This window comes from Canis lupus, chromosome 7 (assembly GCF_048164855.1).
Source record: "Canis lupus baileyi chromosome 7, mCanLup2.hap1, whole genome shotgun sequence".
Taxonomy (NCBI): domain Eukaryota; kingdom Metazoa; phylum Chordata; class Mammalia; order Carnivora; family Canidae; genus Canis; species Canis lupus.
In genome coordinates this window covers 35,103,079-35,116,652 of record NC_132844.1, presented here as the reverse complement: position 1 = coordinate 35,116,652, position 13,574 = coordinate 35,103,079, and the positions used below count along the sequence as shown (strand labels likewise).

At 34.3% G+C, this 13,574-nt stretch overlaps 1 protein-coding gene across 6 annotated transcripts in view; it reads left to right on the top strand.

The window, feature by feature from the left end:
- MYO6 (myosin VI) overlaps positions 1 to 13,574 on the top strand; it is a 143,856-nt gene that overhangs the window by 86,678 nt on the left and 43,604 nt on the right. For all 6 annotated transcript variants that reach the window (XR_012033960.1, XM_072832300.1, XM_072832303.1 and 3 more), the window contains exons 11-15: positions 611 to 791; positions 6,288 to 6,432; positions 8,547 to 8,704; positions 10,582 to 10,673; positions 13,360 to 13,432. Coding sequence is in view for 5 of the 6 variants with exons in the window: in XM_072832300.1 (XP_072688401.1) it covers positions 611 to 791; positions 6,288 to 6,432; positions 8,547 to 8,704; positions 10,582 to 10,673; positions 13,360 to 13,432 (649 nt within the window). In the remaining variant the exon portion in view is untranslated. The remainder of the gene's footprint in view (positions 1 to 610; positions 792 to 6,287; positions 6,433 to 8,546; positions 8,705 to 10,581; positions 10,674 to 13,359; positions 13,433 to 13,574) is intronic.

The window sequence follows — 13,574 nt, the reverse complement described above, 5'->3', positions numbered from 1 at the left end:
AATGTGAATCATTGCATAAATTCTTAGAGTAAGCACAATGCTTACTAATACACTTTACCTCATATACGTTTATACAGGAAGATTTAAAAAACAATTTTCTGGCCATGAAATTTGGGATTAATTTGTCCATTATTTATTACTACTGAATATTCATATAATTGATGGCAGTTAACCTAAAGGAGTATGATGCTAAATGTTAGATTTGAATTTTTATTATAGTTTTTTACCTTAGCTCTTTTTGACCTGTGGATTCATGTTGATTCCTTTCAACCACTTATATTCCTTTCTTTTTCACTCAATTTATATTTTTATCTAGCATTATAATGCATTAGATTTAAAATTGTGATTTAATTGGAAAACATCTCATTCAATTTTTGACTGATTTTTATTGAGGTGATTGTAGAGTCACAGACAGTTGAAAGAAGTAATACAGAAAGATCCTGTGTATATTTTCCTCAGTCATTTAGTTTTTGAATTGTTAGAATAGTAAAGCCTTCCCATTGAGGTATTTTATTTTTGCATGTTATATAGTGCATTAATAGTCCTTGCAGAGTGGTTTTAATGTAAATAATGATAAAGAGCAATTAATTGAGGTCTTCTTGTTTTGTAGTATCTTAAGGCAGGTTCCTTGAAAGATCCTCTGTTAGATGACCATGGAGATTTTATTAGAATGTGCACAGCCATGAAAAAGATTGGTTTGGATGATGAAGAAAAGCTTGATCTGTTCCGGGTAGTAGCTGGTGTTTTGCATCTTGGAAATATTGATTTTGAGGAAGCCGGCAACACTTCAGGTTCGTTTGTGGTTGTTTTGTTTTATTTTTATTTTTTATTTTTTTTAAAGATTTCATTTATGTATTCATGAGAGACGCGGAGAGAGAAAGAGAGAGAGAGAGAGAGGCAGAGACACAGGCAGAGGGAGAAGCAGGCTCCATGCAGGGAGCCCGACGTGGGACTCGATCCCGGGTCTTCAGGATCAGGCCTTGGGCTGAAGGCAGCACTAAACCGCTGAGCCACCTGGTTGTTTTGTTTTAAAGAGGAATAAAATTAGAAGTTCTGTCATTTCTTTGTCATATGTAAATTTAATCTGTTTGTGTGCAGGCTTTGAAAACCCTGAAATTTCTAGAATGTATTGTGTTACATGGTGCATCTTGGAAATGAAGGATGCTGCATTATTAGTCACTATGAACTCTCTTTTGAACAAATCAGTAATACTGTTGGGGAATAATTCATTTTATGAGGCATAAGTAACTGTGATTATCCGGGTCACATTTAGTTAAAATTTTCAACTTTTACAGTATGTATACAGAATAATTCTCTACTGTCTATTAAGGTATTTTGACATTTTTCTGGTTTATTGGTATAAACTTGGATCAGTTAATTAGGGCAGTTGAATATGTACAAGCTCATATGCTTTATTCTTTGGAAAAAATAGGTTCTGGTTTATGCACATTGAAAAGAACATTTAATGCCTGCATGATAGTAACTTTTATATAATCTTAAATTTGATCCATGAATTACAGGGGTTGGAAAACTGTAGCCCTTGGCCAAATTTGACCAGCTGCCTGTTTTGTAAATAATGTATTGTTGGAACGAAGCCACACCCATTTATTTATATCTATCTGTGCCAGCTTTTGTGCTACAGCAGCAGAGTTTAGTAGCTGTGACAGAAACCATATGGCCAGCAAAACTTAAAAACCTGACACTTAAGAGAAAAAGAATGTTGACTCCTGCATAAATACATTATTAAAATATTTTATAACACGAATGAGTTAAAAAATCGAAAGCACCATTTAATATAGTAGTCAATAGCAGGGGCTCTAGTGTTAGATCCCAGAAGCTCTCTGACCCTTGTTTTTTTCATTTGTAAAATAATGAAGAAACAGTCCATGAGAAGTGCTTTTAAAGGATAGTGCCTAGCAATAGTATATATATTTATGCATATAAGGAAGGAGCACAAGAGGAAGAAAAAAAGAACATTTAAAAAATATCTGCTGCGTGCAAGATTCCTTACAACAGTGTTTCATCATAAACAATATAATCTAAACTTTATAAAGATAATGAGGTAGGGGATATTATCTGCATTTTATGGAAGTGGAACCTGTGCAGAAGTAATACATTTACTAATGAAGTTATAGATGTGAGAGAGCGGAGTTCTACCCATGACTGACTAACTCAGGTTCTTCTGATCATTGTCCCAAGTTGCCCTCAGTCACTGAGCCTCCCTGAGAGTCCTGATCTGTAGAGGAGCAGACTGAAATAGACAGTCTTACTGACTTTCAGATTTAGTATCCTGTGATTCCATAAAGTCAGTTACATCAGATGCAGCACAGTGTAGGTTTAAGAGTACATGCTCTTGAGCCAGAGTGTTTATCACCAGCGTATTACCTGCTTGTGTGGTATTGGGCCATGAACTTCACCTCTCTGTGTCCCTAGCTTCCTCATCTATAAACTGGGGATAATAATATTCTTTGCCGCATGTTATATAGAGGAATAAATGGATTAAATATTAAATGATGTCAGTACTTATGTCCAGCACATAATAATCACTGTGTTTTTAATGAATAAGTAAAATAAAAATACAGATTAATTCTAGTTTTGGATGTAAAAAAGCAAAATCAGACATGTTCTTAGTGTGCATTAAAGTTTTAGTTTTTTTGAGGGATTTAAAATTCTTATTTTGAAAATTAGAATACATCTCATTTGTTAATGTAGTATTGTTATACTAAGGGAGTAAGTGGGAGTTCCAAGTAACACAAAAAAGTTTAGATTAAGGCACAGTTTGGAAATATTGTTAGAAGTGATAGTTGGTATTTTCACACCTCGTTTATTACCCTGTGGTAGACTATGCAGATGTGTACAGAGGATCATAAATGTGATATGATCCAGTTAGTTGAAAAGCATTTAAACACTCAAAAGGCAAATAGCACATATTTATATTATCTTTTATTTTTCTTCTCAAAAATCCTCTGTTGAAAGGAAGATGAGCAGAAAGCAGAGAGGATTAGAAAGAGACAACAAATCAAGAAAATTAATAAACTAGGTTATTTTGGGGCTCAGGGTGACTCCATCAGTTAAGTTTCTGCCTTCTGCTCAGGTCATGATCTCCAGGCCCCAGGATTGAGTCCCATGTGGGCTTCCTGCTCAGCGGGGAGTCGGCTTTCTCTCTCTCTCTCCCTCAGCCCCTCCCCACTGCTCATTCTTTTTCTCTCTCAAATAAATAAATAAAATCTTTAAAAAATAAAATAGGATATTTTTATTTTAATTAAGGCTTACATTTTATTATTTATCTTTTCTGTGACCCTTCCTGTAGATCCAAATGGTTTCTTTCTCGTTAGAATTGTTTTTTCCCCTTAGAGAGCTCAATTTTGGCATGTCCTTGCAGTTTGAAAAAGCTGTGGATATTTATGTAATTATTTTATCAGAAAATTTATTCTCTTATAAATGTTTAGAATATTCTTATAAAAACCGAAAAAATTTTACATGATAGCATATGCAAAATATGCCTATTGGGACTTTCCTATGTTTTTAAAATTCCACAAAACAGAGGTAAATGCTATTTTAACAACAAATTTAAAGAATGTTCAGAGAAGTTCTTTTTTTGGAAGGGGAGTGACATGAAAACCTTCGATTATTTTACAGTTTTGCCTTTTTAAAACCTTTAAAATAAATATCTTCTTAGGTTAGCCTGAAAGTGTGTGAGAAACTTCGCAAAACAGTAAAAAAAAATGTTTAAATACATTAATGAATTATTGATTAATCAGTTTAGTGAGAGCTATATAATTTAGATAATCTGTGTGTGTGTAGAAACAAGAAATCAGTAGTTAGCTTATTTTCCTAGAATTAAACGTTCAGTATACTTCTTTTTTTTTTTCCGTTCAGTATACTTCTAAGTATTCTTGTCCCCTTGTTCTTTTTCTTTGGTAACAGCTTTATTGACGTATAGTTCATAGACTGTTCAATTCACCCCCTTAAAATAATTCTTTGGTTTTTAATATACTCGAAGTTGTGCACTCATCCCTGAAGTTAGTTTTGAGAACATTTTCATCACTTCAGCATTCACCTCTCCTTCTTTCCCAAATCCCTCAGCCTTAGGCAGCTACTAATCTACTTACTTTATAAATTTGCCTGGTATGGGAATTTCGTAGAAATAGAATCATACAATATGTGGTCTTTTGTGACTGGCTTCTTTCTCTAGCATAATGTTTTCATGGTTCATCCTTGTAGCTTCCTCAGTACTTCATTTCTTTTTATTGTTGAGTAATGTTCCATTCTGTAGATATATCACTTTTTAAAAAATATATGTCACATTTTTTATCCATTTGCCATTTGATGAACATTTGGGTTGTTACTACCTTCGGTTATTATGAATGATACTGCTGTAAACATTCTTCCATGTTTTTTTTTTTTTTTTAATGGGCATATGTTTTTTACTTCTCTTGAGTATATGCCTAAGAGTGGAATTGCTGTCATATGGTAACTCTATGTTTAACCTTCTGAAGAACTGTCAGATTGTTTTTCAAGGTAGCTGTATTCATTTCACATTCTTATCAATACTGTATGAGGATTCCTGTTCCTCCACGTCCTCACTGATGCTGTCTGCGGGATTATAGCCATAGTAGTATGTGTGAAGTGTTTTACTTCATTGTGGCTTTTGTGTTTTTCTGAAGGCCCATGAGTTTGAACATTTTTTCATGTCTTTATTGACCGTTTGTATTTCTTTTTTGGAAAAATGTCGGTTCAAATCCCTTGCCCATTAATTGGGTTGCCTTTTTGTTGTCAAATTAAAAAAAAATATTCTAAATACAAGTTCCTTATCAGGTATATAATTTGCAAATATTGTCTTTCAATCTGTGGCTTGTCTTTTAAGTTTTTGGGTAGTGTTCTCTGAAACACAGAAGTTTTTCATTTTGATTAAGTCTAATATTTTCTTGTGTTGCTTGTGCTCTTGGTACCATATCTAGGAAACAACTGCTCTGAGATCATGAGGATTTATATCTGTGTATTCTTCTAAGACTTCCCTAGTTATAGATAATAATTTAGGTCTTTGATTATTTTTTAGTTAATTTTTATTTATGATGTAAAGCAGGGGTCCAGCCTCATTCTTTTGCATGAGCATATCTGGTTGTCTCAGTGCCATTTGCTGAAAAAACTGTTTTTTTCCCAAATGAGTTATCCTGACAACCCCTTGTTCTTATGGAATCTCATGGTTTGTTTCTCCTGAGACCAGTCTATTAATTAGTTTACTTATTTTTCATGGTAAACTTATTTTTTTTACTATGATTTTCACACATTTTTTTTGTAGTTTTGAAATTAGATTTGAGTTGAATTATTTATAAACATTGAACCTTAAAAAGTAAAATGTTCACTTTTAAAATATTAGTAGTAATAATACAAATAGTAATAGTTAACCTTTATATAGTGCTTACTATGTACCAGGTACTGTTTCAAGAACTTCACCTATATTACCTCATTAATCTCAGTAACAGCCTTATCAGGTAAGGTTAAGTACCGTTATTATCCTTAAATGGATGAAGAAACTGAGCACAGAAAGAATAAATGACTTGTCTGGTCACACAGCTAATGAGTCTTAATTAGCCCAGAGGCTAAAGCACTGAAGTATAGTGTCTTTCCATATAATACATATATATATATAAATTAAAAATATATATGTTAAATATATATATATTTTATATATATATAATATTTTTTAAAACATCCTCCATAACTAGAAATCTATGGATATAATGTACAGGGAATAGCAGTTATCTCCTCACCCTCTTCCTCTTTCCCAAGCAACATGAACACCTGCATATGCATGCACAGGTACACACAGATGCACTACACACACAGACATAAAACCTCATACGTTGACAGACAGCCACATTGATCTACTAAAGTGGCAACATTTGCTATTAAAATTATTCCTTAAAGTTTTCAGGAATCATATGAATTTTAATAAGGTACTGTATTTCTCTAGGGATTTACAGGGATTATAATCTATCCATATATTTTGCTTGCTGGGTCATAAAAAATGAAACAGTGGCAAGTTAATATTGATGGGCTGAAGGATTATATCATGGACTGCCTCGAGAGAGGATCTTCCATTGACCTTGGCAGTATGAGTGTCTGACAAGGGTGGTGAAAAAGTGAGGTGAAATTAAAAGTCACAAATTAGCCTTGTCTATTCCACAAATTTATGTAAGTGAAATATACTTCTAAGAAATGGATCATGAGGATTTGATTTATATAATGTCTGATAACTTCAAATCTAAATGCATTTTCATTAGGTGGTTGTAATTTGAAGAATAAATCTACTCAGGCATTGGAATATTGTGCAGAATTACTGGGTTTGGATCAAGATGATCTTCGTGTAAGTTTAACTACAAGAGTCATGCTAACAACAGCAGGGGGCACCAAAGGAACAGTTATAAAGTAAGTTCCTTAACTCCTTGCTCTGTAAAAATCTTGCCTTGTGGTTTGTCAAGGAAAAATCTTTGAGAACACTGAGATTTAAAGTTGATTTTTATGAATGATTCATTCTTTTCATTATAATGTTCTAAAACATGTACTCAAAAGATAAGAATTCTGTGCAGTTCCTTGCAGTAATCTACTATATAAATAAATGCTGACTTCCACAGTTCTTAAAGTGGTTCCTTACAAATATGCTGCATGGTACAGATTTATAGTTTATAAAGTAAGAGAGGTTTACTTTTGTACAACTACAAAAATATGAGTTGATTATGTTAATATTTGTTTTAGGCAACAAATTTTTTTTTTTAAGATTTTATTCATTTATTCATGAGAGACACAGAGAGAAGGCAGAGACATAGGCAGAGGGAGAAGCAGGCTCCTTTCAGGGAGCCTGATGTGGGACCCGATCCCGGAACTCCGGGATCACACTGTGAGCCAAAGGTAGACGCTCAACTGCTGAGCCACCCAGGCGTCCCAAGACAACAAGTTTTTTTTTTTTTTTTTTTTTTAAGATTTTATTTATTTATTCATGAGACGGAGAGAGAGAGAGAGAGAGAGAGAGAGAGAGGCAGAGACACAGGCAGAGGGAGAAGCAGGCTCCATGCAGGGAACCTGACATGGGACTCGATCCTGGGTCTCCAGGATCAGACCCTGGGCTGAAGGGGGCACTAAACCGCTGGGCTGCCCCCAAGGCAAGTTTTAAAAAATTTTTCAAGGTTGTTTTTTTTTGAGATATAATTCACTTTTTTAAAGTGTATAGGTTAGAATATTTTAGTATATTTACAAGGTTGTGCAACCATCACCATTTGGTTTCAGAAGGCAATAGATCATTTTACTTTAAAAGTGATTTTCTTTACAAATGGCTTGTTCTAAAACTTATTAAGTAAAACTCACCTTAGTAAAGCACTCAGAAAGTGGAATTTCCCCTTACCTCCCAGATTCTTCATTTATAGGAAATTGCAAATAACAAAAAAAGTAAGAACTTAGCCAAGATTTCTTAAATCTGTAACCAAGAGCTTCTAGGTTAGGTTGTATTTGGGTCTCTGTATACTTTTGGCTCAATATCCTATGTTTGAGGCATTTGTTTTTTATACTATAAAATTGCTATTCAGCCATCATTCTGAGGCACTGTTAGATCTTCATTTGTGGGGGAAAAAGTCAGATCCTCTATCCCTTCTGTCCCTTGCCTAATAAGGCAGTTCATGAGCTCTAGTGACATATTTTAGGAAAAATTTCAACAAATTAAGCCAAGAAAGATTTAAAAACAAACTTCTAGCCACTCAAAAAATTTGATAACTCTTAAACTTTGGGAAACATTAGCAAGGTACGTTTAGCCTGATTCTTTGCTAAACTAATTCCAAGTTATTATAAAGTAAACCTTAGCAAAGAGAATGTGTAGTACTGCCATACAGTTGCTTTTCCTTGGAGATATTTCTGGTGCTGAGGGGAAGTCCAGTGAAAGCACAGATGTGTGATCTTCAGGTAGCATTTCCTTCATTTCCCCTTTGTTCTAAAGTAGTTGTTTTAAGTGTTATAGGTATGGAGTGCTCACAAAAGATTGACTTTAGGAACGGGTTCTGTTGCAGGAAGTATAAGTTGGAAAACCAGTTTTAAAGGGTATTTAAAGGGTCAGTCTAACCTGACAGACTTTTAAGTTTACTTCAAATTTGACATTTTTTCCTGGTGCTCCCATAATGCCTCATACTTACCTTTATGATAGCATTTAGTACACTGTTTGAAAATTCAGTTTTATGGCAGTTTCTTCATCACACTACAATTTTCTTTAGGAAAAGGGCTGTGTGTCTGTATCTGCAACATCTGGAACTGATGTAATTACTTATAATGAATAGTAGAATTGGACAGTCCAGATTTTAAGATTGTAAACATTTATTCCTAAACAGTGTTAAACAAGATACCCATTTATTTGTGCTATTCACAAATGACCTTTTGTAGCTATTTATTTTGTTCTTCACAGTGAATGTGTTTAGATAGATATACTTTTATCTGGGGTATCTGATGTTATTTTCACAGTTATTACTATAAAGAATTTTCATTGGTATAGTCTTCTTTTATAGGGTACCCTTGAAAGTGGAGCAAGCAAACAATGCTCGTGATGCCTTGGCAAAGACTGTCTATAGCCATCTTTTTGATCATGTGGTAAACAGAGTAAACCAGTGTTTTCCTTTTGAAACATCATCTTATTTTATTGGAGTCCTAGATATTGCTGGTTTCGGTAAGTATAGTTGTTTGTGAAATTGTATTTGGTATTTTTAATTCAATTTTTCAGATATATTTAAAATAAAAAAGCTACTTTTCCCCTTGTAATACCTTTCACTTGATGTACTTTCAGTTATATGTCCATACTTAAATTTCATTTCATAATATGATTTAAATAGGAAGTTGATGCTTCAAAAAGGGAAAAGCTTATAGATTTTAGTCACACTAATGCTAAAATTAAAACATGTTGATTGAGGAGCACCTGGTTGCTCAGTTGGTTAAATGTCTGACTCCTGATTTTGGCTCAAGTAATGATCTCAGGGTCATGAGATCAAGCCCTGCATTGGGCTCTGCATTAGGCATGGAGCCTGCTCAAGATTCTCTCTCTCCCCCTTTTCCTGTGCTGCTCCGTCACCAAAAGAGAAAAACAAATATGTTGATTGAAACCATTATTGTTAGATGTTTCTGTACTCCTAAACGAATGCAAATGAATAAAGGTAAAGTCTTGAGAGCTACTAATAAAGAGAATTAAGTCATTAAAATCACTGACTATAGTGTAGTGCTGGGTACAAGCTGACGTAGCAAATAAGCAAAACTCTTTGCTATGTGTAGAAATCCATTATTAGTATAGTCAGCAGATAGCTGTTTCCAGTGAATTTCTACCAAATGAAAAAATAGCTATATTAAAGATATAAGTATATAATATAGTACATAAAGTAGATAATATATGTATTCAAGATATTATATGTTAATTTATATTTAAGATAAATATTTGAGAACAACCACAGGGCTGTGCAATTAGAAATGAATCACTAGCATCTGAGTGCCATTTTGTTTTGAATGACTATTTTGTAAAAATCTCAGAGTAAATATGTTTTATATTGGACTTTATCACTGTAGGTGTTCCTTCTGGCTTTGTAAGACTGGTGTTTTCCTTCTGTGCAGTTTGTTTGCTTTTGCCAAAGAAAAGTATGAGTATTTACTTTTGGGGAGGGGTAGAGTTTTGGTTTTGATGTGATACATATTTTAAAACTTATAATTATTACCTTTTGTTCAAAGGTAGAAAAACACTCCTCATTGACTTAGGATTTCAAAATCTTCAGACATTTGTTTCATGGTCTGCACCAGTTTTATTGTGATAGGCACATATACAGAATCATAACATTTTAGAGGTGCAGGTATCTTAGAGATAATGTAATACAGTCTATTCATTTTTAAATGAGTTAAAATTCATAATATTTTTTATAGCTATCATTTTACAGATTACACAGAAACAGATCTAAAGCACTTGTAATTTTTTTAAAGATTTTATTTATTTATTCATGAGAGACGGAGAGAGAGAGAGAGAGAGAGAGAGAGAGAGAGAGAGAGAGGGAGAGAGGGGCGGAGACATAGGCAGAGGGAGAAGCAGGCTCCATGCAGGGAATGACGTGAGACTCAATCCCGGGTCTCCAAGATCGCCCTGGGTTGAAGGCGGCTAAACCACTGAGCCACGGGGGCGGGGGGGGGGGGGGCTGCCCTAAAGCAATTGTATTTTTTTTTAAGCACTTGTATTTTAAGCCATTTTTGTTCTATAGTTAATGTAGATAGCTTTTAACACCTATGCTTAAGAAAATCATGTTGTAAGTGGCTTACATTTTGTATATTTTACTCTATGACATTTATCTCATTTAATACACATCTTTTTTGTGGAGTAAAATATAGTATTTTCAATACTTAAATACCTAACAAAATTTGTCTTGAAATAAGAGCATCTGGGGAGTTTGCAACAATTATAGGTATTTTTTTACTTAATTTTAAATTAAGCATTGATATAATAAAATTTTATCCTAATTATAAATTTATATGTGAACTTTATCTGATGATGACTTTTGATTTTGGTTTTGTTTTCAGAGTACTTTGAACATAACAGTTTTGAACAATTTTGCATCAACTATTGCAATGAAAAACTTCAACAATTTTTTAATGAAAGGATTCTGAAGGAGGTAATTGTCATTACAATTTAAATTTAAGAACTGTATTAAGCTATTTTAATTTCAAGGAACAGAGACATGCTGCAGTTACCCTGATTGATGGAGTATAATGTAAGGTGGCTCAGGGGATCAGAGATGCATAGGACAGGCCCCCAGTGGCCTAGATGTTGCTCAGGCACTTCAGAAGTGTTAATTGTACAGTTGATGCTTAGGGACCCAATACAAACTCTAATAGGCACCTCCTGAGAAGTGAACATCTGTTGCTTATTAGTGACTTTTGCTAGACTTGGAATTTTGCTTGTTTCTTTTTCTGAGTTTGTTGCCTTTACTTCTGCCACTGCCAAACAACTTTCTACTTTTATCCCTGACATTGACATCTCCTATACTTCCTCTGTCTCTCTGCTTTTGCCCACTCTGCTACCTGTTCACCCTTTCTGTGTTGCAGGAAAACCACCAAATCAGGGGATTTAGTGTGGCAATTGACCAGAGTGCCTCTGGCCAGTGCTTTTCTGCCAGGTTACTGTGTATACTGCCTAGTTGCCTGTGAATGGGATACCTATGGCTGGACACTGATCTCTCTGGTTTAGGAAAGTACTTACTGTCACTACTCCTAGTAATTATCTGTGGGCATGGTTGACACTCACAATCCCAAGTTGAGGAAAGTTATTTCATAATTCTTTAGAGTACAGAATAAGTAATGGTAGATTTGGATCACTTGATTTGTGATTACATTCACCATTCTTACCTTGTACTTGAATTCTCCAATATTTTCCTACTAATACCTTTGGCTTTCTTTCTTTGAGCTATTTGAGGTATGTTTTTTTGAATGTAGTTAGTAGAGTTACAGGGAACTCAGAAATGGTCTAGTTCGGCCTTTTATTTTACAAATGAAGAAACTGATTATCAGAGCAATTTAGTGACTATTGCAGGTCTGAACTCACCTTCCAGCTGCTGGCCCACAATACTGTGTTCTCCTCATATTGGTACTGCTGTTTTCCAGGTTCTGTTCTCCACTGTATCTGGACTTTAAATGTGAACTATTCTTTCCTATTCCCATTCCATTAATCTTTTCACATTTTATTATATTTTTGTTTTTATGGGTTTCCCAGCACATTCCCTTTTATACTTTTTTATTTGGATACTGTATTTAAGCCAATTCTGGCATAAATGAACAGGTAAATCAAATACTTATCAGTTCATATAATCACTCTGAAAATATTTTATCCAGCCACATTAATTCTTCTGTTACTATTTTAAGTGGTACATATGTGCTTCTCATTTAAGATGCCCTAATTCTTCCCTTCCATGCCAGCCCAGCAAGCTTTATTTTTATCTAGAAACATGACAAGGAGACAGTATCTTGATATATGTTTATTTTTAGAACAATTCTTTTTTAATATTTATTTATTTATTTATGAGAGACACAGAGAGAGAGAGAGAGGCAGAGACACAGGCAGAGGGAGAAGCAGGCTCCACGCAGGGAGCCTGATGCAGGACTCGATCCTGGGACTCCAGGATCACGCCCTGGGCCGAAGGCAGGTGCTAAACTGCTGAGCCACCCAGGGATCCCCTAGAACAATTCTTTAAAATAAATGTTTGGATTTCAAATTCAGATTGGGTCTTAAAGGGACACTGACTTCTAAAATGATAGAAACCTTTTCTAGTATATCTTGTGGGAGGAAATATTTAAACATTTGGGAAAAAAGATTAAAATACATGTCAACCTAAGCTCATTGCATTGTTCACTCATCTTTGATAAAGTCTTTTTTTTTTCTTTAATTTTAAGAAGGTGCCAGACTTACATCTAGGAATTCAACTTTAATTTGTAAATTTTTCTTTCAAATGACACTTTATTTTTCCCAGTGTTATATTCCTTGTATGTTACAGTGTGTGGCTACTCGAGCCCATTTGCAGTTAATTGCTGTTTCTTTTATTTTAGTGCCTGGCTGTACATGTTAAAAATCTCTTCTGACTTTGGACAGTGGTTTAGGACTATTGAGGATATATAAAAGAGAGAAATTTCATGTCAAAGGGGCTAGTTTGTTTAGCTGTTCTTTAAACTTTTAAAACTTACCACAGCAAGTTCTTTCATTCTTTTGTTTTCTGGGGATTGGTAGACTATGGCCTTTGGGACAAATCCAGCAGGCTGCCTATTTGCAAATGAATTTTTATTGGAATACGGCCATGCGTCTTCATTTAGCATCATCTATGGCTGCTTTTGTGCTGCAGTGACTTAATTGAGTAGTTTTGACAAAGAGGATATGGCCCACAGCTAAAAATATTTACCATCTGGCCCCTCACAGAAAAAGTTTGCTGACTCATGGTCTATTCTACTAATAAGTTTGACTTTGAAATTGCTAAAGATATTTCAAAGCCATGACCTTTCCTTGAGTTTGAATGGCTATAAACAGATCTCTGTATGTGTGTATAGCTCTGCATATTTAAAGAACAGTGTGCTTATCTGCAGGCAGGAACATTTCCACATATGTAAATTATGTTGGCTATTAATTTCTGACTTTACATTGCTTTAGGGGCAGGGATTTTTCTTCCTTAATGTTTTGTAAGTCTCCTTAGCCCCTGAACTAGTCAATATGAGCCTTTGTACTCTGAACTACTCAATAAATGTTATGATCAGATGGCACAAAACAAGCCATCTCATATCATAAAGATTTCCATTCTTATGATTATTTCATTTTAGGAACAAGAACTGTATCAAAAAGAAGGTCTAGGTGTTAATGAAGTGCATTATGTGGATAATCAGGACTGTATAGGTATGTGTTTTTTTATTCCACTTTTGGGAAATATGGGAAGGTAGAGTAAATTCTTTTACTAGTAATTTTTCTGTGCTCTGCGATTGATATTACTGATTATGGGACTTAAAGCTCTGGTATTTGAGAGAGGTTTTACTTCTCT